This window comes from Herpailurus yagouaroundi, unplaced genomic scaffold (assembly GCF_014898765.1).
Source record: "Herpailurus yagouaroundi ecotype Mexico unplaced genomic scaffold, PumYag 77, whole genome shotgun sequence".
NCBI lineage: Eukaryota > Metazoa > Chordata > Mammalia > Carnivora > Felidae > Herpailurus > Herpailurus yagouaroundi.
In genome coordinates this window covers 85,493,003-85,519,529 of record NW_024412388.1, presented here as the reverse complement: position 1 = coordinate 85,519,529, position 26,527 = coordinate 85,493,003, and the positions used below count along the sequence as shown (strand labels likewise).

Sequence of the window (26,527 nt, the reverse complement as noted above, 5' to 3'; positions counted from 1 at the left end):
ATCTGGCACGGGAGGTAATAATATGGAAGAAAAGAGGCACATCAACTACTCTTAGTCAAAAATTGATTCAGAGCAATTGGCCCTGACGTATTTTTGTTTTCATGCTTTATAACATTGATATGTAAAATATCTATGCCTAAGTAAATCTAAAAGAGCTCCTTTAATAAGCATAAAATAAAAATTCTAAATGATGAGGGAAAATTATGGCATAGTTTGACCAACTTTTGTTAGTCAACTCTCTTTCTTCTAAACAGTTATGAATATAATCAGTTCTGATTCATTCTTATTTCTTCAGATGTTTTCCTATAAGCCAAGTTATTATCCATTCATACTCTGAAGTAAAAAATCAAAATGTTCCAATTTTGATGAAGAAATCTAATCTTTATTTCTATGATGTTAGCACAATATACTCACACAATAGCTTTAATCTGTACTTAACAAAATACATTATAGCACTTTACAAACTTTATCAGTTTGGAAAACATTGCATAACATTTTATTAAACACAATACTTTATATATATTATATATATTTTCATAATTTTATTTACTTTAAAAAGATAATTACTCTCTTTATTCAATACTTGGTTTTATCAGTAAAGCACAGCCTAACAAAGGAAGAAGTGCTCTCATTAGCAAATCAGATAAATAGAACACTAAGAAGAGATACCACCTGTTAGTCTCATTTATTTTAAATTAAGGTACCAGTGGAATGTAAACAAATATTTTTGTAATTTTTTTTTACAAAAGATGTATTATCAAATATACATGCAGAGGTCTGAGTTCTAGCGACTATCATTATATTTCCTTAACAATGTGGTACAATTTGTTCAGTCATTAAAAACTGTAGCCTTTGGCACTTTGAGTAGAAAAAGAATATATCAATATTTATGTAAAGAAAAAAAAACCTTCAATGACTAGAGAAGTACTTTAAAATCTTTTGTTAAGAAATAGGAAAGATTAGGAAATATCATACTGCACCTGAAATGCTGCAGCTTTATTATTTTTTCTTCAGAGTACTAAAACCAGTCCACCTTCCTCTCTATGAAATGGCAAAAGCCAGTAGGAGTGCCGTGATGGTGGCGGTGGTGAGAAGTGGGGAAGGCAACATTTTACTCCCACTCCCCTCTCTGAGAAGGAAATTGCCAGAAGGGATATAGTTGAATCATATTTTATTGCCAGAGTTTTCAATTCTGCTGGTTTCAGCTAAATCCCTAATGCTCTTAGGAGGTTGGTTAACTCTAGAAAGCTTTGCCCTTTTCCTGTAGAAGTTGATAATGATGTGATAGTCTTTATCTCTTAACAACCCCTTCCTTCTGTTCTCACTGAAAACAGATCAGATCAACCAGCTTTGTTGTTACCTTTTATCCCCTTGGCAATCATCAAGTGTATATTAGAATTCTTAAGAAATGGTGTAAAAAAGGTTTGATACTAAATTCCAAGAACCAAATATTTCTCCACAGTTAAATTTTTAAGTTGGAAAACACCTCCAAATGTTTTGGTTTTATCTTCTTCTTATTGATAATATTTGTTTCCTTTGATTTAGGCTGAAGGCTTTATTCAGGATAGGTAGCAAAATTGTTGTTTGCATATTAAGCACAAAAACTGTGTCTATTTAGATATTTTGAAGAAATACATTCTTAATTTATATTGTGAGATACTTTCACTTATCAATTTGCATTTTTTTCCCCAGATTCTTCCTGTTGATGTCCAATTGACAAAAATATCTTAGGGAAGAAGGTAAAACCTAACTACTGTTGCTCTGATTTACTGGTTATTAGAATACAAAAAATTACTAATCTGGAACAAAACAGAGTTTTTGGATTACTGATTAAGATAGCAACCTAAGCCAGCTGGTTGGAGATGTCCAAGGGTAGACTCAACCAACATTGCTGGCAATGTAACCCACAATGTCAAGTGTTGGTTCAGATTTCTTGTTTATAAATTCACAGCAGTGTATTTTGCTCAAGGAATGTCAACTGTTATTCTTGCTTTAAAAATAGAAAAACATATCTATGACATCAAAAAATAATTAATAAATAAAGGAGGAGCCATAAAATGCAAAATATGATCACAACAATTTTGAAAAACTCTAAAACAATGTATTTTTTAAGTTATGCAAATTTACTCACTAAAAAACAGAATCATTAGTAGTACCTACACTTAAATAAAAAGTAAGCAGCAAGAAAAAAAAAACTATGTAGAAAAGTACTAGTTATTCCCTTTCACTGAAAATATTCCTACACATTTTTTGTTGTTGAAGAAAGCATAATTTTGAGGAAATGCACAAAACTTTTTCATTTTTTGACTGTGACAGAGCCACTACAGAGAAGCTGCGGGGTGTCCTATTCTAACACAAAGCAGCCAGCATCTTCTTAATACAGTAGCATTTCTTTGACAAGGAATTGCACGCCACTATTTCACAGCTAAATAGAATTTGAGAGTTTACATGGTATGTGTACTATAATAATCAGCACCACCCTTACTGGGCTGTAGGCGCAGATTCTGCAAAATAAATATATAATACTGCATGGCCTCTGCTGTAGGGAACCGTGTTCTGGATTCCCACAGCTAATTATAAAGAAAAATCCCTAAAGTTGGCACATTCAGGAAGTAAAATAGTATACACTGAAGGAAACCACTTTCTTCTGATACTGCCTTCTGCAAACCTTTTGAGTTTGAAGATAGGTCTTAAGATTCTTCACCTTATCATATTAATTAGGTTCTTGCATTGTGCTTTTCCCTCCCCTTGATGTGAAATCTACAAGCTTTGCATGTAGTAGTTCTCAAGAGTCATTGAGCTCCGGGCTGATGGTAAGATGACCCAGTTTGATGAGAAGGCTTCCCAATCCACTGAAAACAGAGCACAGAGGGAGAATCAAGACATGGTCTTCTGGGGGGTTCGCTCAAGGGATTGAATCCCATCACTCAATCCTTATAAGCCCGTGTTGGGGAGGTTCCCTTGTAGAAGATATTTCTAGTGTTTTCCGGGCTGTTACTTCTTTCAGGGATCAAGATGATGTTGCCCTTTCTCCGCAGGGTAGAGTCGCGGGAAGAAGAAACAGACAGCGTCTCTGAACCAATTTCGCTGCCCTCTACTGGGGTGACACGGATAGTGGTGATTCCATGGTGGTGATGCTCATTGTTATCTATGTTGCTTCTCTTGCGATCTCCAGAGCCAAAACTGTCTTTCAGGGACTCACAGCTTTCTGAGTCCCTGTTGAGATCGTTGAGCTCGTAAGTTTGGCGAAGGCTGCCCTTTTCAGGGGCTTTCCATTTCCAGGAGCCGCTACCTTCGCCTTCGGTAGATGGGATCTGTATGATGGGCCTGTTGTTCTCCGGGTGAGCCTCAACTCTTACGATCCCACTGGGTTCGTGGTCTGTCAAGGTTTTGTAGCGGATGGAGCCAGTGCAGGAGACAGTGCTGCCTTCGGTGTTCTTGGGGCTGCTTTGCAGGACACCCTGCTGCTTGGACATTGCTATTACTTGCATTATTCGGGGCTGGCTGTTGCTTCTATTACAGGCCACGGTCTTCTCTGCAGCTTTCAACCACTTGGCCCGAGCCGAGCTGCTTTTGGGAGAGGTGCTTATGTTTTCCTGCGTCTCCTCGGGGATGTGCACTAACTGCGAGGACCCAGGGCGGGACTGGATGGACACTCTTGGTCCTCCAGGCATGCTATTGTTACATCCGGGGACAGTGCCAGGCTGGATCTTGAGGTACTGATTGCTGGGAGGATGGTGGTCTCCATTCACCCCTACTCTGGAGGGCTCTGAGCTTGACCTCATTTCTATGGATCTGGGTGGTGACTGTCCAGGCTCAGTCTCTATAACTTGCAGGGACAACTTGCGGCTTTCATTCTTATTCTTCCACTGGGTGAGAAGCTGCTTTGATCGAGCAGAATCCATAGAGGCATGAATGGTGGCATTTCGTCTGACAGGGTCTTCTACGGATGGGGTGTTGGCTCTAGGTAGGGTATTGCTAAAGGTAACCATGTTCTCCTTCCCCATGGGACTCCGTGGAGTGATGATTTCTACATCAGCGTTTGCCCTTTTGAGGTTTGTCAGTGAGCTGGCATCTCTGTGATTTCGGTTGAGGATGCCTTCTGTGTGAGCAATTCCATCACTGCTGCTGCCATTTTTAGCAGATAATACTCTGCTGGGGTCTTGGTTGAGGTCTGTCAGAGACCTGAGGGCTTCTCTGTGCTGAAACATACTCTCTTCACTAGGCAGAAAATTTCCCACAGCATACAGGCCCTGGTATTGGAAAGAAACAAGAACATCATGCACTAGAAGACATGGTTACTAAGAGTTTGTCTTAGAGGACCCACTGACGCATATAAATAAGGTATATGCTGTCTATACACCGCTGACTAATACAAATAACAAAAAACCAAAAGTACAATTACTCAGGAAGTAGTTTGTAAGTTATATCATAAATCGCTGAACTAACTGTTCAGAAATAAGGAGCCCGTTATTTTTTATTAGCTGGATTTCCTCTCCTTTCTCCATCCCACTGGATGTTTTTGTGAATCTTATCTATCCTCTGTATGTTTTGAGAGAAAACAAAAAGACAGACAATGAGAGAAATAAGACATTCTTCTGCTTTTCAAAGCATTTCATTTTTCTGGATTTAGGAACCTCTTGTTGAGCGACACCTTGAATAGCTTAACTGATTTATTTTACCTTCCTTTTTAATCACACCTTATGATGGAAAGCAGGAGAGGTGTGAAAAATATGAAACACCAAATCATTCATAAAACATGTCATCAGGTTTTGCAGTGAGGTCAGATACAAATGTTGTTATGACTCAGATCGAGCACAGCCCTGTGTGTTCAGTATTGTGCAGAATTCTCAGAAGACAGGGCAGAAATTGTCACTAGTTTGGGGCACCCACATTCTTTTTTTTAACTTGGTCTCAAGTTTGGAAGTGTATATTTGGTCAATTTAGTGCTAGGACACTAAATTTGAGCTAAATTTTATTTAATCTTGCTTTCATACTTAACCTACCAATTTTTTGTTATTTTAGATTTGGGGGATACAAATTTGGATAAAGTAAAAATTCAGATTCAGAATTTTTACTTTTTACACGTAGAAGACCAAATCCCTGATGGATTTTCAATTTCTAAGATGCTTAGTTTGGAGATATGAGCAAGGAACAGATACCTATTTGGGTATTAATTTCCATGAATGGTAGTCCCTGTCTACCATTTCAAATCAAGCCAAAAGAATCCCATGGAATCAACATTTTATAGAATGCTTAACAATTTAAAACAGCATTGATGAATATGCAACCTCAGGGCGTAGAATGCAAACAGAAATTAAATAAAGTCAAGCTTCTGCCTATGCAGCCACTTTAATTCCCGGTTGAAATTTTCTTCTAAATAATATCGATCTATGCTCTTGCTGCCAGATTTCCCAGGATGAGCAGGCCTACCTAATGTTGTATTAATAATTGTAATAATTGTTGTCAGTTTAGGAAGATCATCCACTAGACTGCAAATAACCTCTGCCCATATTGTTCAACATTCAGTGCCTAGCATTGTGCTTAATGAATATAGTTGCTTCATCCTTGTTATACCATGAAGTAAGTAGCTATTATTCTCATTTCATAGGTGAAGAAACAAGCTTCTTAGAGACTATGTAACTTGGCCAAATGTCAAGGATATTTGAGATTCAAGCCCAAATTCTTCAGACTATGGAGCCCATGCTAATTCCAGGACACCATGAAATCACACATGTGTGAAGGCAATTCTTGAACCACGGGGATGCAGTTCTCAGTCTTCTTATTCTGTAACACACATCACCAATCAACATTCGCATGAGAAACCCAAGCTTATGCCCAATTCCTGGAATACTGTCTTTACCTGGATCATATTCTCTGCCACAGAAGAAAGCATGTGAGTAAGCATGAGATTTGAAGTAACAATCCTGACCATGCTAGTTTATAAAAATGAAAATTAATCACTGCTTGCCTCAGCACTTTTACTATTTTTTTGTAATCATTTTCTTGTAACACCTTCCACAGTGCACCAAGATCATGTGATTGAACTGCTGCTATAGATGATTTTCATTTCTCTACCAGCCTCTCTCAGTTTCCTTGGTTATTGCCTCTTCCTCTCTGTGCTGCTTGCATGTTGGTGTCTCTTGGCTTTTATTCTTATTACCTAACAATTTTATATACCCCTATAACTATAATGGTGCTTCCTCCGATAATATCCATGACTTCCAAGTCTATTTCTCCACTATCAATTGCTCTTTTGAGCTCCAGACCCAACTCTTCAACTGCCTGTGGATCCTTAAATTGAGCTGCTTTGACCAACCTGCTCCCTCCATTGTTTACCTGGTCTGCTAGACCAGAAGTCACCATCTGCCCAGTCTTCCAAGCTGGAAACTGGCCATTATCTCTCATACTTCCTGTTCCCTCACCTTCCATTTATACTTGCTTTTTCATGCGGCCATCTTTTTGCCTGTGTAGTTTCTTCTGCTTGAAAGTCCTTCCTCCTTTTCTTACCCTAAGAAAAAAATTTCTTATTTCTAAAAAACCACATCATGTCTCTGAAGGCTTCCCTAACTTCCTTCTTCAGTCTGCTATTCCAAAGCATTTTGTTCACACCCTATTATATCATTTAACATATTGTAACCATCTGTATTTTTATTAGGCTTTACACTTAAGACTTCTTAAGACTATATATTCTCACTGTTCTGATGCTCAGTATAGTACCTAGCACAGATCATATACTGAATAAATGTAAAATGAATGAGTGAAAGAATTAATGCATGAAATGGACAATCTCAGTTTCCTTATGCTGAGAATATTTCCTTTGAAAGAAGATTAGGCTTGAAAATAGAATACTGCTAAAAAATTCAGTATTAGTTGGTGCCTATATATCCAGATGCTACATTTGTGTTGTTGGGCAAATTATATAAACTTCTACTAAACCTTCACTGTCATGAACCTTACTTTCACTAATATTTACTTTCCTCATCTATAAAATTATACTAGCAAAAGTAATCCTTGATTCTTTTCGGGGTGTGTGTGGATGAGGATAAAATGCAATAATCCTAAAAGTGGAGTTTCTAGTCCATGGGAAAAGTTAAAAAAATTATTTTGCTGAAAGTAGGATGTGTGTTTTGGCTTAGAATGGAGAGGCACCCAAACATTTTCTCACGAATATAAACTATACTGCAAGTAAATTATTACAGTACAAAATGTTCAGTGCAAGTTTTCCATTTAAACTGTGGTTAATCAAGTAAGAATAATAAATTATTTACCAAGTACAGAGCAATTCCTCCTCCTATTAAAAAGCCACAATAGACATCAACTGGGTGGTTCTTATACTGAGTTATCCGTGTTAGCCCACAGATGATCCCACAGATGATAAACGTGAAGACCAAGAGAGGTTTCAGAAGCTTAGAGGAATCCGTTAATGTGGAATTGAAGTACATCTTAAAAAATGAAAGAGATGTGTTAAGTATGTTAGAAAGGTCATTTTACTATTAAATTGTAATCAAATAAAAACTTAAACTCAAAGCCTAACTGGTACACTTAACATCAATTTTACTGTTCCATTTGCCCTGTAATGGTTATGTTCTATATCTGAAAAAAAGGAAATACATAGCAAATTCATCTAGTAAAAAACAGACTTACATGAAACTTTGAAAAATAAATTGAAGCCATAAAATTAGCCAGATAATTGTTTAGTTTCCACGTTACTTGTCACATAATTTCAGTCTACTTTTCTCACATAAGACCTGATGGATTATTGTATTAATCAGATATGATGATGATTCATTGCATATCATTTATCAAATTTACACTGACTTTGAACTGTTACATAAATGCTGAAAGTAAAGTGTGTGTGTGTGTGTGTGTGTGTGTGTGTGTGTGTGTTGTGCTTAACACAGTTCTTTCAGTTTCAGATTATAACATTCATGTAGCTCACGGTACCCTGCCATGAGGTACAATATTACATTGAAGGAGTACTGGGATGAATAAATATTATGACTGTGTAGAAAAGTTCTTTTACTATAATATTGTTTCCAGTATCACCCAGTTTCTGCTCTCGATGCAATTGTGTTGCAGGACTGCTGTACTAAAGTTTATTGTTCTTTTATTACATGGCTATATAATCTAATTAGTCACTTGGACACCGCACTCATTTCTCTAATTTTCTCTAGGACACAGATTGATGAAAAAGAGCCAGTGACTTACCGAAACGTACACAGCAGCAAAGGCAGCGAGGGTCGCATGTTGAGAAGGGAATGATTTTCTGCCAAAGGAAGACAGTCAAATTATGTCTTCTATCTCAGATCCATTGCTAACAATCATCTTGAGAACACTGGGTGGTTAAAACATTCAACTTAAAAGCCTCAAGGCAATAAGTGATAACTTTAATTTCTGTTTAGTTTTCTGGAGAAAGATCTGAGTGATAAACACTGCTAATCACCATTAGAATGAAAGAATAGTAGTAATACACTTTTCAATATCAAGTGCCAGCTTTGGAGATGATCACTTTGTTACACCACTGGAATGATGGTCGAGAGTTGAAATGGATTGGAAAACATTATATTTGTTCTTTGGTATTAGAATTATGTCAGTTTAAAGTAAAGGTCCATAAAACCTAGGACTTTAAAGCTTTTAAACTTTTTCTATGCTCCTAAATATATGGTTTAATTTACATAAAACTTTAAAAGGCAAAATTATTTTCTCACAGCAGTGAATCTAAGTGTATTTTTTTATACTCTAGAAAACACAAGAAGTCCAATCTTAACAAAACGTTTCCCTGCATTTTGCCTTTAAAATAATTATCATCTCAAGAATTGCTGAGAATCTAGTTAAATTTAAGAAGCAAGGTGAGAGAGGAGGAACACAAGATATGAGAGACACTGAAAAGGACAGGTGAAGAAAAAAATAGAGATTTATTTTAATGGATAAAAAAAATTAAAGATAAAATTCAGTTATATTAAAATCCTCCTAATTATTTGGTACCCAATAAAAAGGATTACCATTTAATACAGACAAGATATGTAAAAAAGGATTGAGAAAGAATAGAAGAAGACACAGGTCTTAAAAGCAGCTTCAAAATTATTGAATGGGCCATGAGAACTTGAATGTATATAATTACATAATATCAGGCTGTGTTCTTCAAGAGTACTTACTAGCTTATTTTTGACTCTTAAATTGATCTTAGGAACTCACTAAATGACATGAAATTCTTAGAGCAAAATCGTTCATTGCCCTTTGTCCTTCTGCAATTTATTTCTTTTGAACTTCCGAAACATTATCTCTTGCCAAAAAGCTTAATTTTTACTTTATTCACTGAAAAAAAAAAAAAACCTTAATGCATTGGTATTTTCTTGAGGTTTCCTGTCTTTTATTTTCTAAAATGCAAGGTTAGGAGCTATAGTGATCTTTTGGGTTTATTCAAAGAAGATGTATGTATAAAACTCTACCAAACAGAAAATTCACATAGTTTTTAAAAACTAAAACATATAAGGGAGATGTAAATATAGATATTTAGCCTACCACATAAGTCAATACAGGACACGTATTAACTGTAAATCATGACTAACTATAATATCCTCAAATAAACCAACTGTGATAACCTAAAGCCATAATGAGTAAAGGGTAGATCACAAAATGTGAGTAGAATTTGGTGATATGAATATTAGTGGCAGCAATGTGAGGCTGAAATTTGGAGACAGACGGAGGATTTGGAAAGAGCCACCAGTGGGTTTTCTATGGTATAACCACTAAAGAAATCACTGAATTGAAAAAAATAAATAAAACCAAAGTCATTATGACTGAAAAATGTGGGCCTAAAATGATACCCCACACTATTAATGAACAATGAAAACACTGACATGGAAAGTTTTTAAGTCTCAATTTCTAACCTGCCACTGTTGATCACTGTAAGGTCAGATCCTGAGCAAATATCTTCCACAATGTAGGAATTTTCTTTGCAAGACACATTCAGGGAGGTGTAGTTTGGCTTGCACACGGTTAGAAAGTATGGCGCCTGATAGCCTGTAGAGAGCTGTATGATATCTGTAATGAGAGCTGTAGAGCACAGTCCAAACACATGAACGCCTACAAGCAGAGGGAAAGAAATTGTTACCAAGTTAGCGCCTAATGCTGATATTGTGCCATCATCAGCCATGTTTATCACACATTAGTGTGGCAACCTTCAAATCTGTTGTGATTATTTTCTCTGAGTTAATTTGGAGAAAACAGTATAGAAAATTCCTAAACCTTTAAACCAGATACTTGCTGCTAAAATAAGGGCAATTAGGATCTCCAAGTTAGTCATCTGAGGTATTTTTGTCATTTGGGTTAAGCAGGACCTATTCTCAATATCATTGCCATTGGTGTCTTGTAAGACCCCCAGGACATATTAAGGTGGCCAACTGTGTGATTTGAGAAGGATTAAATACAGGGGATGAAGCAGAATTCAAAATGGTTTAAAATTGCTTCACATGTTTGAGCTTTCAGGGCTCGCTCTCTCCAGTAGTTCCTAAACCCTATAGAACTGGTTCCAACTCCCTACAAGCTGTAGTCATATCAGGAATGCTAATTAAAACAGAGAAGAGGGCAGGTGGGTCCTGTCGCAGAAACAGTCATATCTTGGGTCCGGGGCTGTGGGAGCCTTCCTGCGTGTTTGGAATTCAGAAATGATGTTCTTGTATCTCCCCACCCAAATCCTATCTTTCTTTTGTGTCCTGTGGCCAGTCTCAAACCATAAACTCACAAATTCTGATGCAGGTCCCTTGCCTGGGAGTCTAGCTCTGCTCACTCACCTGCTTCCTCTACATGGTCTTGACACCCTGGATTCACTCTGAATTGACATCCTGGATTCTTATTCGTGATTTTCTCATAGAAATCATTGCAAGAGGCAGCTGGGCAATTCATCAGTAGACTCCTCCAGACCACGGTCACTGGCCTGCACGTTACCTTGTTTTCCACTTTCCTTTTCTGCTTATCCCCATCTAGCAACAACTCTCCCAATTCCTTCTCCACCCTCTCGACTAGGGTTCATGACACAACCTTAATTTCTGCATTCTAATTCCCAGAAGTATGCAAGGTCTTAGAGAGGAGTTCGCTTCAGTGGGGAAGCCCATCCATGTCTGCCTTAGGAGAATAAGAATCTCCTGACCCATGGAGGATGAGGTTGCTGACTCTGAGCACTGTTCTCTAGGGAAGGATGGACCATCCTCAAAGGCATGAGGCTTTTCACAGAGGTCATATGCCCCCTTGTCCACAGAATTTTGTTACATTACAAAAATTTATTTTTCTCAGATCAGCTATGTGTCCTTAAGATTTCTGTCCTTGCCTCAGTTTGTGACCCTGCTAAAGGGCCTTTTTTTTGTCTTACCATCTCCAAGTGCCTTGCTTAGTGGAGCAAGTCTAGGGCATGACTTAGACTGGACTTTTCTTCTAGTGGGGAAGAAGGTTGTACTTCATTATCTTCTAGCTATTAAATGAAATGACCTATTCCTTTGAGCTGAGAGGTTACAGGTAAATTTTTTACTGACCTATTGGAGAACAAAAAGGCCTGTGACTCAAACATTAGGATAGTCTCATGCTAATCAGAAGAGATGAAGGCTTAGATACTGGTTAGATTCAGATGTTGATTTTCTATAGGGCTTATAAAAAATAAGAGGCAAAGTTAGAGGATATAACCAAGGATAAATAGCCATGATTCAGCTCTCTCTATGGTGACATTTCCATGTGCAGTAACTTCTGGATGAAAACACTCCAGGAGAATTGAAATGGAATCACTGATGTGGCTAAACTAATTTCTGAAGAGTTATCTATTCATAATGGCCTGCTGACATTTATTCTCCACCTTAAAAAATGAACACAGATCCAGAAAAACCATTTTAAGGTAAATTTATGCTTCAGCCACAGCTAAGACAAAAATATACTGAAATGTATGGCATGTTAGCTCTCAGAACAAGCACTATAACTGTAAATAACCCATTACAGATACAAAGCCCAAATCTTAGTGTTTTAACAGTTTTTTCGTATAATGTAAAACTCATCATGGACCCGAAATTATACATCTAAATTATAGCTTTAAAGACTTAATATCTGTAATTAAATATAACATTTCTATTTGAAAAAAATTCCTTTCTTTGTGGTTCCCCACACTCACCAACAAATCTGACGGCTCTTCTAAGGAAGGAGTTGAAGTTGCAGCCTCCGGCATTAATGTTGGGCTCCAGTCCAACCCCATTTCTTCTTTTGGACAGGCAACAGTAGAGAATTCCTTCCCCTACCATAATCTGTAAAGACAGGGCAGTGTTCGGAATGGACTCAGTGGGTACAAAGGAATTCTACCTTATCTCTTAACACATCATCAGTTCAACAAGGTAAAGATGTAGTTTTCTTAAAAGCTTTAGAGATGTGAGCAAGTTCTCCTGAGTAGTTGAGGGAGCAGTGAGAAGAAGCAATCAGGGCACTGTAAAGAGCTCTGGTTGGATCTTCTGGGTGCCTATGTACCAGTCAAGGCTGTGGTAGCATCCTGGCATTTTCAGGCATTTGGAGCACTCAGTCTTTGGCCTTTTTGCTCAATGACACCCAGGGACGATACCTAATTGATTAATTGCATGATGACTGATCCTGCCCTAACCCTTTGAGTCTTGGCATTTCATTGCTAAAAGCACAAAAACAAGATGACTGGTGGGGATGATGAGGAACAAAATAAGTACCAAAGTTAGGATTAGGAAATTTTACTGGCATATTATTTCAATAAACCAATTTGGGATTGAGCAGAAGGTTCAATCCCTGGAAAGTATGCACAGGGTTAGAAAGGTGCTATCTAAAGCCGAGCAGCGTAATAAAAATGTCTGTGATGATGGAAATATTTTCCATCCTGTCCAGTAGGGTAGCCACTACCCACATGTGGCTACTGGGCCTTGAAATTTAGCTACCACAACTGAGGAACCAAATTTTTAGTTTCATTACCCTGTATTTAATTCAGTATTTAAAATTTAAATGGATTTAGATTTAACATAAAATAGCCAGATGTGGCTGGTAGCTACTTTATTGGAGAATGCAGATTCCAAGAGAATTTAGGTGAGCAAGGTGTTATTCCCTAGGTATAAGATTGCAAAATGTGTTTACAATGGACAGTGAGCCATGCTGTAGTATCAGAAGGATTAGGTTAAGATAAAGAAAAGTATACTTGCTGTAGGATTCCAAGACATAGGACATCAGGGAAGGTACCCAATGCATTTAGGCATCATTTCCTTTAAGAAGCTTTCCTTGAAATACCCCACAGCATCCTAAACTGAATTAGGTCCCCTTCTTTGTGGCTTCCTCAGCACCTCATCCTTCCCTCTTAGCAAAGCTTGGTTAAAATGCACTTGAACAGTTCATTTTTTTGTCTTTTACCTGACTACAAGTCTCTGAGGGATGAGACATTTCTTACTTACCTTTAATTCTCATTGTCTAGCACAATGCCTGGCATTGTGGGATTTGCATTTGTTACCCTCATTGTGGGATTCTTGTTGGCTAATTACCCTGGGCATTCAGGTCATTGGTTATTCTATACAAGAGAAGTAAGGTTTGAGGGGCGCCTGGGTGGCTCAGTCAGTTGAGCATCCGACTTCAGCTCAGGTCATGATCTCACAGCTCGTGAGTTCAAGCCCTGCATCGGGCCCTGTGCTGACAGCTTGGAGCCTGGAGCCTGCTTTGGATTCTGTGTGTGTGTCTCTCTCTGCCCTTAACCCACTTGCATTCTGTCTCTGTCTCTCTCAAAAATAAATAAAAGCATTAAATAAATTAAAAAAAAAAGAGAAGTAAGACTTGAAATTATGAGTTTTATTTATGAAAAAAATTTTCAAATATTTAAGATTATTGTGCCTAAGAGATTATTATGAAATGCAACATTGATTTGTAGATATGTGTGGAGCTGAGGAAAGTTGAGTTACATGAGACACCAGAAGTCTCTTAGATACAAGTGATGGTGTCACTTTAAAAGTCATGGTCATGATTAGGGGCTCAAACAGATTTCCCAAGGGAAACTTCTCAGTTTTCATTACTAGTGTAACATTTATTTTATGAAGTTTTTAAAACTATAGTTTTTTTAAAACTAATGACAGTAAGCCTACGACCTTCTGCTTTGAATGTTCAATCTGCTATATTTAATTCTTTAGGTATTATGGTATGTGTACAATTACAAAGAATCTTAATTTGTATAAAAATAATTTTCTTAATGGAACTCTACCAATAATCACACATGTGTGAAGATCATGTGGCATACATGATAAACATCTTTAAAATCAATCTTACAGAAATCATCAAAAGGAGGGTTTTTTTTCTCAAATAATTGAACAGTGAGTTAATTGTACTTCTTGAAAAATGTCATCCTACATTATCACCGTAAGTTAGACACAGAAACACAATAAGTTCTATATTCTGCACAGATAGATGTGGCATGATATTCCACACACAAAGCATAAGATAATGGGTATCTCAAATTCATCATTTCAAGAACATTAACCACTCATTCCTGAAGTGCATTATTGTATGGTTAAAAAATACTGATTTCATCTTCACTTTCTCAACAATAATTCTGTGAATAATTTTCCCCTATTTTCAATTATATGTAATGATTCACATTTTGCCCATGAAAGCTAAATTATATACACATTTATTTGTATAGTGCTATTAGGGAAATGTATCTTATCATACAACACAATAGTCATTATCTCAAATGACCTTGAGATTTCAGGGGTTTTATTTTAGTTGTGTAATATGCTCAAAACTCGTATGTCAAGAGAGTACTTTAATACTCTTTGGCTTGATTATGGATAGAGGTTTCTTGTCATTATTTTGACATCACCCACTGGTCCTCTCTAAGAAACACATCAATTTTCTCCTCATACTTCTATTCATTTAACCTTGAGCTGTATGTCATTGCATGAATTTTCAAAGTGGTTCAATTCTGTTTAAAGATGGAATTCTCCTCAGGGGGAGGGGAGATGCTTCTTGATTTATTTCTAAATGCACCTACTTGTTTCCTCATTCTGAATGGCATGCTGTTGTGCTAAAATATGGTTTCAGAGTTTAGCCTTTGACAGTAAAATTATTTGTTGCTTTTGTCATTTGTAAATAGAAAACAATTTGTGACAAGCATCTTTTCGCAATATTCTGTTTAGCCTGTACACAAGCCAAAAAAGAAATGACAATTTTTTTGGCTTGTCCAATATCAAGGCAGGTTTTTGGAAAAGATTCTGAAGTGACTCTACTTCAGAAAAGGCATAGTGAGAAATATATTGCTTTTTATTAATCATATGGGCAGTGCCCTAAGAATAGTCACCAGAGGAAGCACTCCAATCAAAGAAGTCTTCCTTGTGAAAAAAACAAAGCACAATGACAAAAATATAATATTTATCATAGTATCTTCAGTGTTTAAATTTGCAGTGAATGTCTTTTGGAAACCCTAATACATTTAATATTCTACCTTTTGATTGTATAGTCTCCCAAAGCTAAGGTTACCCTCTAGGAACATAATCCAATTCCAATAGAATTCTTCTATAAAGTTAGATATACTTATCCTTTAAGAGTATGTAATAAAATTTTACTTCCAGGGAAGTGAAAATATACATCCTTTTCTTTTCATATAGATTTCATGAAGATTTATGGTACTCTCTGTTGTTTTCCCTGGGACACAGTCTCCAAAGGACTGAACAAAATGCTGGTTTCATTATCACTTTAAAGTAAACGAAAAGTGAAGATTAAGGATGAAATTTTCCAATTTAAGGGCAATTTCAGAGACATAAAATGTATTTCACAGACATGAAAGCAACTTTTACAGTTTCTCATTCAACATCACAAAGCCAAGTTATTTTTAAAACCTCTCAAAGCATTTTAAAAAATCTGATGGGGCGCCTGGGTGGCGCAGTCGGTTGAGCGACCGACTTCGGCCAGGTCACGATCTCGCGCTCCGTGAGTTCGAGCCCCGCGTCGGGCTCTGGGCTGATGGCTCAGAGCCTGGAGCCTGTTTCCCATTCTGTGTCTCCCTCTCTCTCTGCCCCTCCCCTGTTCATGCTCTGTCTCTCTCTGTCCCAAAAATAAATAAATGTTGAAAAAAAAAATTTTAAAAAATCTGAAAAGCAAACACTAAAAGATTTATAGTTGAATGCCTATATAAGAACATCTGTCGATCTTCTTTTGTTTATATAAAGATTCTTTTAAAGAATATTGTGGGGGTGCCTGGAGTGGCTCAGTCGGTTGAAGGTCCGACTTCAGCTCAGGTCATGAACTTGCAATTGGTGAGTTTGAGCCCCGTGTCGTGCTCTGTGCTGACACCTCAGAGCCTGGAGATTGCTTTGGATTCTGTGTCTCCCTCTCTTTCTGTTACTCCCCCACTTGCACTCTCTCTCTCTCTCTCTGTCAAAAATAAATAAAGATTAAAAAATTAAAAAAAAAGAATATTGTGGACATGAGTTTTGGGTTTGTTTTTTGTTTTTGTTTTTTTTTGTTTTTGTTTGTTTTTTGTTTTTTTAAAGAGAGAGAGAATGTGCGTGTGCAAGAGCAGGAGAGGGCAGAGAGAGAGGGAGAAAGAGAATCCCAAGCAGGATCTGTGCTATCAGGGCAGCCCTACTTGTGTCTTGATCCCACGACCCCCGAGATCATGACCTGAGCTGAAATCAAAAGTCAGACGCTTAACTGACTGAGCCACCCAAGGCGCCCCTGTATAAAAAAATCAGTTGATCTTCTTTTGTTCATATAAAGATTCTTTTGAAGAATATCAAGGACATGAGGTCTTTGTTTTTCTTGATCTTCTCTCCAGGTGAATGGGTGAAAACAAGAAGTGCTTCTCTTCACAGAAGTGGGCTCTAAAAGCCATTTTCAAATGAAAGATTGCTCTTGCCTCCCCTCCTGTGCTCACCACCGCATTTGCAACAGGTTTATGCTACCATAGAGGTAAAAGGAGAACAGCATCCTTGGGAGTTGGCGGTTAGAGTCTACTTGTTATTTTTCACCTTCAGGAAAAGAGGGGAAGGAGGTTACAATTGTAACTATGTAGGAAGATTAGAGGCAGAATTATGAGTCTAGAACAAGATGACTATAGACATAAGACCAATGTTGAGAAAATGAATGTTTTGGGAGAAGGCCCTAAAAATAGAGAAGGGAAAATGAACTTGGAAAGAAATCTAGAAGAAGCATGATATTTGAAAAGAAAGGTGTGAAAACAATATTTGATGTCAGCAAAGTCAAGATTTGTTTTACCTTTGAGTGTTTACACAAAGCTATGAAACCATGTGTAAGAATCACTGACACCCTGGAATATCATGGAACTCCAAGTGATATGGGAGTATTTAGGGACCCCAGGGTATAAATATTGCCCTAGTTTGCCTCTTGTTCCATTAAGAGGCATGCAGCCACTAGAGAGGCCCTGTGAAGACCCCCAGATCCAGTGGGTTCTTTGTGGGAGGAACTGGCACTGGGTTCCCCAGGTCAACTTTGGTGGGAGGCAGCCATGACAGATTTGCCCTGTCATTTCTCAGGGCTCAAGAAAGCAAGCTTTGGCTTAGAATCCCCAGAAAGCATCTCCAAATTGCATATAGAGAATTTATTATGGGAAGTGAAGGAGTCACAGATGCAGGGACACCGTGATGAGGCCAAGGTCATTGTCCTTAGGACATGTAACAGTGTCAACAAAGGGATCAATGTGGGCTAAACGGTGCCAGCAGCAAGTGCCACAGTTAGACTTGCTCTCTTAGCAACTTAATAAAATATCCTGGAGAAGGAAGGCTTCTGGATATATAAAAAAACAAATTATTTCAATGACTGAATATCAACACAATCTTTTCAGCAGAGTCCTGAACATTTGTACAGAATTTAATTTCAAATATTCTATTATAATAAACTTGGGGATTATACCCTAACTAGGAGAAATGCTTCCTGGTGTAATAGTGTAAAGCATATATCCATTTTGCTCTTATCAAATGACTGATGATATGAATTTTTTAATAAGTCGTTAGAGAAATGACAGGAAAATGCTATTATTCTGAGTAATACTGCACTTTAAATATGTTTTATTAGTTTGAGTCTCAGCTATTTCTAAGCACATCATGAATAGTTCCAATTACCCTGGCGTTACTAGAGTTCAAATAATTCATTAACTTACAAAGTATTTTGAGTATGACAAAGTTCTATGGAGTATTAATTTCGCATTCTACCTTACCTTCTGAGAATATTTTGTATAATTTATTTAGATTGTAAACATATGCTATGATTTTTAATATAGGGGAAAATTTTTAAAGCAAATTCACGGCTACATAAAAGTATAGACTTTGGAAGGTTTATGCATAGATTCTTTTTCTAAAATTGCTGATGTGCTGAACCAGAATAGGTCAGTTCATTAGGGAATCCTATAAAAACTCCATTCAAATACAGCTTGTCATTCAAAAACCACTTCCTCTGATATTCATGGGCATAATAAAGGCAAATTAAAAGTTCCTACTGGTAGAAATAAATATTATTAACCTTGAAACCTGTTTTTTGCTCTTTATGTAGGATTCTAGGGGCAGAATCTTCTTCCAGAAGAAGCCTTCTGGAAAAGCTTGCCTAGTCTTATTTATTTATTTATTTATTTATTTATTTATTTATAAATTAATTAATTTTTTAATTTACATCCAAGTTAGTTAGCATATAGTGCAACAATAATTTCAGGAATAGATTCCAGCGATTCATCCCCTATGTATAATACCCAGTGCTCACCTCAACAAGTGTCCTCCTTAATGCTCCTTACCCATTTAACCTATCCCCCCCTCCCAAAACCCCTCCAGCAACCCTCTGTTCTCTATATTTAAGAGTCTCTTCTGTTTTGTCTCCCTCCCTGTTTTTATGTTATTTTGCTTCCCTTCCCTTATGTTCATTTGTTTTGTACCTTAAATTCCTCATGTGGGTGAAATCATATATATGTCTTTCTCTGTCTAGTCTTATGTATTAATGAATTAAGAAAAAGTGTGTTGGGGCACCTGGGTGGCTCAGTCGGTTAAGCCTCCGACTTCAGCTCAGGTCATGATCTCACAGCTCATGGGTTCAGGCCCTGTGTCGGACTCTGTGTTGATAGCTCAGAGCCTGGATCCTGCTTTGGATTCTGTGTCTCCCTCTCTCTCTGCCCTCTCCTGCTCACGCTCTTTCTTTCTTTCTCTCTCTCAAAAATAAATAAACTTAAAAAAAAAAGGTTTTTTAAAAAAGAAAAAGTGTGTTTATTCATAATGTGTAAGTTAGCAAACTAAACATAACTATGTTTTTAATTCAATTCCAGTAGGTTAGGGCATTATTTTATATTACATGTTTAAAAATGCAAATGCCTGTTTTGAATCTAAAGTATTTTATTTGTCTCTGTGTATGCATGTGTGTGTGTGCATGTGTGCATGAGCCAGTATGCCAGAAGTGTGAGTTGTGACCTTTTTACTTTACAATTGCTAGTGCTCAGTGCTCCTAATCAATAGAAAGTGCTAACCCAGTAAACATGGAACTGTAAGCGATGTCTACATGTATTTTGAGAAGAAAGTCTCTTGGCTGTATAATTATTTGGTTTTCCCCTCCAGTTTTCCAGACTTCAGATACCAAAAGAACACATTAATTAGGAAGTATATCAGAAACATCATATTAGCCATTCAAGAGGAATTATACAGTTATTAACATTTTTAGAATCATTTATAAAATTAAACATTAGAGACCCATCAATTTTGCAATCATATAATCTTCTATAACTTTGAATGCCAGTAATTTTCAACTATTAAGTCCCATGATATTTTCAAAATATCTCAAAGACATGATCTCTCTGTTCCAAGATTTAGAGTTCACCTTTTGTTTATTTTTAACACAGTTATTACACAAATGTGGCCATTCTTAGTTTTGGGGACTGACAAACATAATTTGGGGGCAATTCTTACCGTAATTGCAGGTCCGGCAAAAGCCAAGCTAAGCAACATGAGGAATGGAATTGCTTCTTGGGTTGGTTCAATATATGGCATGCTAAGACTCCGATCATAGCAGCTAAATCCAGAGTGCACAGGTTTGAAGACATCTGTGAGTTCAAGGAAATACAGGCTAACCACCGATGATGCCAATATAGGCAACTGAGAAAGAAGGATATAGAAGAGTAGTTTATTATTGTGCATGGGTCATACATAGGATCAGTGCATCTTTAAGTGGAAACAAATGGCTATCTTCTCTCACCACTCTTTTCCGGTCTCAGAGTCAAAGCCCTTCATGAATGTTCTCGCTTCCTCCTTCAAAACATATCTCCAATTCACCTACCTCTGTCACCAGCCTATGAGCCTGTGTTGTCCCTCACTTTTGCTCTTGGACTGCCTCCTGGTCTTGTACTCTCACTCTTCCCCTCCACACCCCATCTATCCATTTTCCCCCCAGCAAACCAACAGGTCTTTTGAAAATACTTTTGATCATATCACTCCCTATTTCAACCACTCTGGTGCTTTCCATTCTACTCAAATGCCATCTGAATGTCACATCATGGAATATAAGTTTCTGCATGAACTGGCTCTTGCTTCAGTTTCTTACCTCTTCTTGTACAATGTTTATACAACTCCCCAAGCCCCTGCCCACCACATTCTAATTGGTTTTCACACATTTCCTGAAACAGTCCAATTCATTTCTACTTAGGGTCCTTTACATTTGCTCTTCCTCTGGCTCTTTGTACAACTGGCCTCTTATCATTTAATGATGACTTCCTGTACTTTCTTACTAAGGTAGCCCTTGATCCATCCTTCTCTCTTGACCCTTATCATCTTGCTTGATTTTCTTCATGGCACCAATCATTAACTGAAATTACCTTGTCAATTTAATACTTCACTTATGTATTTTTCATCATCCCTCCCTCCATTTGTGCTGAAATACACGCTCCATGAAGTGAGAGTCTGCCAGTATTATTTATTTATTGCTGAGTCAGGGCACAGTATTGTTCCTGGCACAGGGTGGGCCTGTAGTACATCATTTAATAATTTAATACAGCAATAAATACTTGTTGATGAATGACTAATTGAATAAATTAATAAATCTTAATTTATTATAATAACTAGACTAGAGTTACCAGATTTAGCAAATGAAATTACAGGTCACCCAGTGAGATTATAATTTCAGATAATCATTGAGCGATTTTTAGTATAAGTATGTCTCATGCAATATTTGGAAGACACTTATACTAAAAATTGTTGTTTACCTGAAATTCTAATTTCACTGGATACCCTTTAGTTTGTCTGGTAAACCTAAATTACACACAATTTACTTTCTAGACTTTGTGTTAGGGATTCAACTATTAATTCACTCAACCTACAATATGCCAAGTACTATGTCGATGCTAACTACAATATGGTGAACAGGACATGGGCTTGGCCAGCAAGGATCAAAGATTAAGAGAAAATACTGCATGTATATTGATGCTAGGCCTTTCAGAATCTGAAAATTCAGTTTATGTCACATTATTATTAAGAACTGTTTAGAGCACACGGGTGGCTCAGTCGGGTAAGCATCCACTTCAGCTCAGGTCATCATCTCCCAGTTCGTGAATTTGAGCCCTGCTTTGGATCCTTTGTCTCCCACACCGCACTCTTTCTCTCAAAAATAAATAAACATTTTTTAAAAAGAACTGTTTAGCTTAAGGCTTTGTTACTTGTAGAAGACACAATAATTATTTGACTAAACAGGGCAGATTTTTGATAAAGACATTATTGATCATCCATTATTTCTGGTTGTCCAGTTAAAAATATAAGTGTAGAAAATAGCATTATGCCTTCTTTTCCCAAGGGTCTTTTTGTAATGAGGTGAGAATTAGGTTTATTGGAACAACTAATTATGTATAGAGATTTATCTGGCATTGTCCTCCTGTTTTTCAGATTGATGCTTTTCAGTAGAGAGAACAAAAAGTACATCAAATCACTTCTATTTCTTGCATTAGAACACATGATCATTTGATCACTCCAAATATGTGATCATTTCTCCTCACCACTCCCCTCTCCCATAATGCATGAATGGTAGCTTCAGTCTTGACCAATAAAGCAGTGCTTCATGTGCATATGTGTGATTGAGATTTTCCACTTAAATCCACTTAAAATATATTTTAGTTTTAACTTAACAGTATTTCATATAGTGCTTACTATGTGCCAGTCACTTTTTTGTTTTAGAAATCTTAAGTAATTTTATTAATTAATTTTAACTCATTTAACTTAAGACTTTTTATTATGATATAACATAGGTGCTATTATTATCTTTGTTTTTCAGGTGAAGAAGTCCAGTCTCCTTTGGTAAGTGGCAGAGGTTGATTCTGAGCCCAGGAATCATAACTCCGGTCTTATTTCTTAACCACTATTCTATGCTTTTTTTCCCAAAAATGGTAATAAAGTTTTAGGATAATGAAATTTTAGGTCTCATACAGATATTTTGTAAATGGGAATCATGTCTGAAACCTTTGACACTTACCTAAATAACATTTGATCTTCTCAGTTTAATATACTAATGCCCCAGTAAAGTGAATTTGATGTCTTCTGCAGAAAGGTGAACAAAACTTAACATGTCCAATCTGAAAATTAAGTAAATCTTCTCTACTACAGATATTATTTGCCATTGAATTTTGTGGATGATTACTTTAGAGTCTGCTTAACTGTACCAGTGAAGACATAACCATGAAATGAAAGTACTATTCCTATAGAGTGTGTGTGTCTGTGTGTGTACCTGTGTGTGTGTAAATAGTGTGGACACTCTGAATTCAACATACTGTGGTCAAACCCAATGGGGTCATATGGTTTTCAAGGCACCTAGGAGGTTCTAATATCCATTCTTCCATTCATTACTACCAATAGGACCTTGGAAATGTTTTTCTTAAATCTCAGTATTTTTTTCTATGAAATAGGTACACTGATAGTAGCCATCATCACAGGAAGTTGTAACAATTAAATGAAGTATTGAAAGTAATTTTCAATAATATATGGAATGAAGAACATTTTATAAATGTTAGTATTATTATTGTTGTTGTTGTTATACTTATCAAATGTCACCTTTTCCATAATGCCTTACATGGTAATATTTTTGAGAGTAATTTCCTCATTCTTAATTCCCCAGTACTTCTTTTTAGGAAATTTGTATGTGTTCTTCTTTATTACAGTTATCTGCTATAGGTTAATTGGAGCCTTTGCTCTGCTTCCCCAGTGAAAAGCTTTCTGTTTTTAAATTTTTTTAACATTTATTTATTTTTGAGAGACAGAGAGAGACAGAACATGCGTGGGGGAGGGGCAGAGAGAGAGGGAGACACAGAATCTGACGCAGGCTCCAGGCTCTGAGCTGTCAGCACAGAGCCCGACATGGGGGCCCACGAACTGTAAGATCATGACCTGAGCTGAAGTCAGACGCTTAACTGACCGAGCCACCCAGGTGCCCCCCAAATGAAAATCTTAAAGTGAGGGTCTAATCTTACTCACCTCTGTATTTCCACTAATAATATATATCAGAGTGAGTTCCAAATATATATGTATATATATGAATATAATAAATTCATTTTTTGAGTGAAAATAATTTCCTTCAGTAATGTTATGTACCTTAGTCATTTCAGACATTAGCCTTCTTGAAACTACCAATTTTTCCAGTGACACCATTTTTCTCCCCATGTATTAATATTGTTTACAGTTCTATAGAAACATGTTTCAAGACCCTCATCTGTTTTCAAAATATTGATAGTCATATTTTTCTTCTTTTTGGTGTTTCTTTCTCTTTGTATTCTACTTCAATTTTGTATTCTTTGTATTTTATTTATTCTTTGTGTTCTACTTCAAATTTGTTTTTAAGAAAGAGTGATTTGAACAAAATATTTGTATTTGAGGAAATAGTAATTTTATGCATTGTTGTCCCATATGGTATTTTACTGCCAGACAATGTAATGAATTAAATTAAAATCATTACTTCTTTTTTTATAATGCTCACTTTTATTTTATTATTTCTTTTTTAATTTTTTTTTCAACGTTTATTTATTTTTGGGACAGAGAGAGACAGAGCATGAACAGGGGAGGGGCAGAGAGAGGGAGACATAGAATCGGAAACAGGCTCCAGGCTCTGAGCCATCAGCCCAGAGCCTGACGCGGGGCTCGAACTCACGGACCGCGAGATCGTGACCTGGCTGAAGCCGGACGCTTAACCGACTGCGCCACCCAGGCGCCCCTATAATGCTCACTTTTAAATACTTGTCTTCAGAGGTATCCTTTATCTCTTGAAATACTCATCAACAAAACTTCTTTTTGAATGGAAGAACTTTAGCAGATAGTATGTACTAATTTGGGCATAGATGCAGAGTTGATATATAAAAGCATAGGCATCTTCTGATTGCATTTAAAATGAGATTTAAAAAGATATTTTAAAACATCTGTATAAGCAGGCATTAGGAATTTTATTCACTAGTTATTGTGTAGCGAAGAAAAAAAAAAGCATGAACTTGCTATTTTTATGCAGTAATACAGAGAAGGGAAATTACCTGACGATTAGCAAAATGGTTTTTAAAAAATAAGAGATCATTCTTATAATTGCCATCTGCTAAGGAACTTGCAGTAAAAATAATAGAAGCAATTTTTAAGAGTAAATTATAACAGTTTTAGAAGACAAGGCAAACAAAAGAACTGTGTTTCAAAAGATTACAGTTGCTAGATAATATTGATTTTTTCGGGTCAATTTAAAAAATACAAATTGACAGTCTATCAATTTTAGCAAAACACTTTATGGAATCTATCATGACATTTTATCTAGTTCAGATAACTTACTTGCTTTTAGCATGTTGATCATAAGAACCAACAACTTTCCTTCTTATTTGGGAAAATTTACTTTGCTCTTGGCCTAGAGTAATACAGGTCAGTTCCATTCTTTTCCTTTTTTCATGGCCATTGTGAGTGCAGAGTCTCAAGAGATCCTCTTAAACTAGTGGAATTATAGTCACAAAGGGCCAATTAACATACAATATGTTATTGTATGTTTATTTTATTTATATTTTAAATATGTTTATTTATTATTTATTTATTTATTTATTTAGTCAACAAATAGCTACTGAGAGCCTCCTAGCGCTTAGGCCTTGTCCTGTGTCCTGGAATATGGATGGAATGAAACAAAGTCCATGTTTTTTTTTTTTTAATGTTTATTTATTTTTGAGAGAGAGAGAGAGACAGAGTGAGAGTGAGGGAGGGGCAGAGAGAGAGGGAGACACAGAATCTGTAGCAGACTCCAGGCTCTGAGCTGTCAGCACAGAGCTGGATGCAGGGTTTGAACTCACGAATTGCGAGATCATGACCTGAGCCAAAATCTGACACTTAACGACAGAGCCACCCAGGCACCCCCAAAGTCCTTGTTCTGATGGAGATTTCATTCTAGCTGAGGAAGGAAGATAAGAATTTAAAAATTACAATATGAGAAAGAACATATACTATAAAGAAGATGAAAGAGAAGGCTGTGGTAACTCAGTGCCTGGATTGCTATTTTAGATCAGAGAAGATCTACCTATGTAGGTGCCATTTAAGCAGAGGCTTGACGGGGCAAGAAAGAACTAATCGTATAAAAACCAGGTAAAAGCAGAGTCAACAGGGAAAAGTGATATAAGAAGTCAGAGAGGTGCATTTGGGGCCACACTCTGCAGAGAATTGAAGGCTGTGGGTAGAGTTAATACTTACTTTATCCAAAGTACATTTGGAAATGCTTTAGAGAATTTAAGCAAAGGTGTAATATGCCTTAAAATATTATTTTACGAACATCACTCTGGCTATTGGGTTGAGGATGGATTGAGGTGGGTCAAAAGTAGAAGCAGGGTGAAATTTAGAAGGCTCACCAAAACTCAGCAAATACTTACTGAATACCTAGTACCTGCTAGACACTGCTCTGACTGTAAGGAAAATAGCAGTCAACAAAACAGAAAACTCCCTGCACTCATGAAGCTTCCCTATGCTAGTGGACGTGTGGCACTTGCAGTAACCCAGGCAAGAAACGATGGCACATTTACTCAGGTGTAGTGGTGGAGATACACAGAAGTTGCCAGATCCGGATATGATTCTGGAGACACACAAGAGTTGTTGATGGTCTGGTCACTGAAGAAAAAACAATAAAGGCCGATTTCAAGGATTCAAGGTTTGAGCAATTGGGTCAGTAGCATCATTTACTAGAAGAGGGAAAGGTGGAAGAAGCTTAAGTAGGAGAAAGATAAAGTTCTGTTTGGGGAATATGACAGTTGAGATCCCTCTTAGTTATCAAAATGTAGCTGTCAGAAAAGAATAAGATGCCAATCTAGACCAAGGCTGCAGGTAGAAAGGTGCATGTCATTGATACATGATGCTTTAAACATCACACTCACTTTTGAACACTTGCACAAGAAATTTCAGCGCTAAATTACTTTGGTTTTAATATGAAAGAATGTATTGTGTATATTCCTACCACTCATATGCAGGACATAATCCACAAGAAAAGAAACATTTTCTTGTGTGAATAACAAATTTTAAGTGGGAGGCTGGGAACCAATTCT

At 36.8% G+C, this 26,527-nt stretch overlaps 1 protein-coding gene across 2 annotated transcripts in view; it reads right to left on the bottom strand.

Moving 5' to 3' along the window:
- Positions 1 to 360: 360 nt before the first annotated feature.
- PLPPR4 (phospholipid phosphatase related 4) overlaps positions 361 to 26,527 on the bottom strand; it is a 42,473-nt gene continuing 16,306 nt past the window's right edge. Inside the window, exons 2-7 of one of the 2 annotated variants that reach the window (XM_040471071.1) lie at positions 19,923 to 20,108; positions 12,155 to 12,284; positions 9,894 to 10,089; positions 8,212 to 8,269; positions 7,272 to 7,445; positions 361 to 4,253 (exon numbers count right to left, since the gene is read on the bottom strand). In XM_040471071.1, coding sequence (XP_040327005.1) covers positions 2,928 to 4,253; positions 7,272 to 7,445; positions 8,212 to 8,269; positions 9,894 to 10,089; positions 12,155 to 12,284; positions 19,923 to 20,108 — 2,070 coding nt within the window. In that variant the 3' untranslated portion in view covers positions 361 to 2,927. Of the gene's footprint in view, positions 4,254 to 7,271; positions 7,446 to 8,211; positions 8,270 to 9,893; positions 10,090 to 10,796; positions 11,755 to 12,154; positions 12,285 to 19,922; positions 20,109 to 26,527 lie in introns of those variants that run through there. The other variant, XM_040471072.1, reaches the window with a different exon arrangement.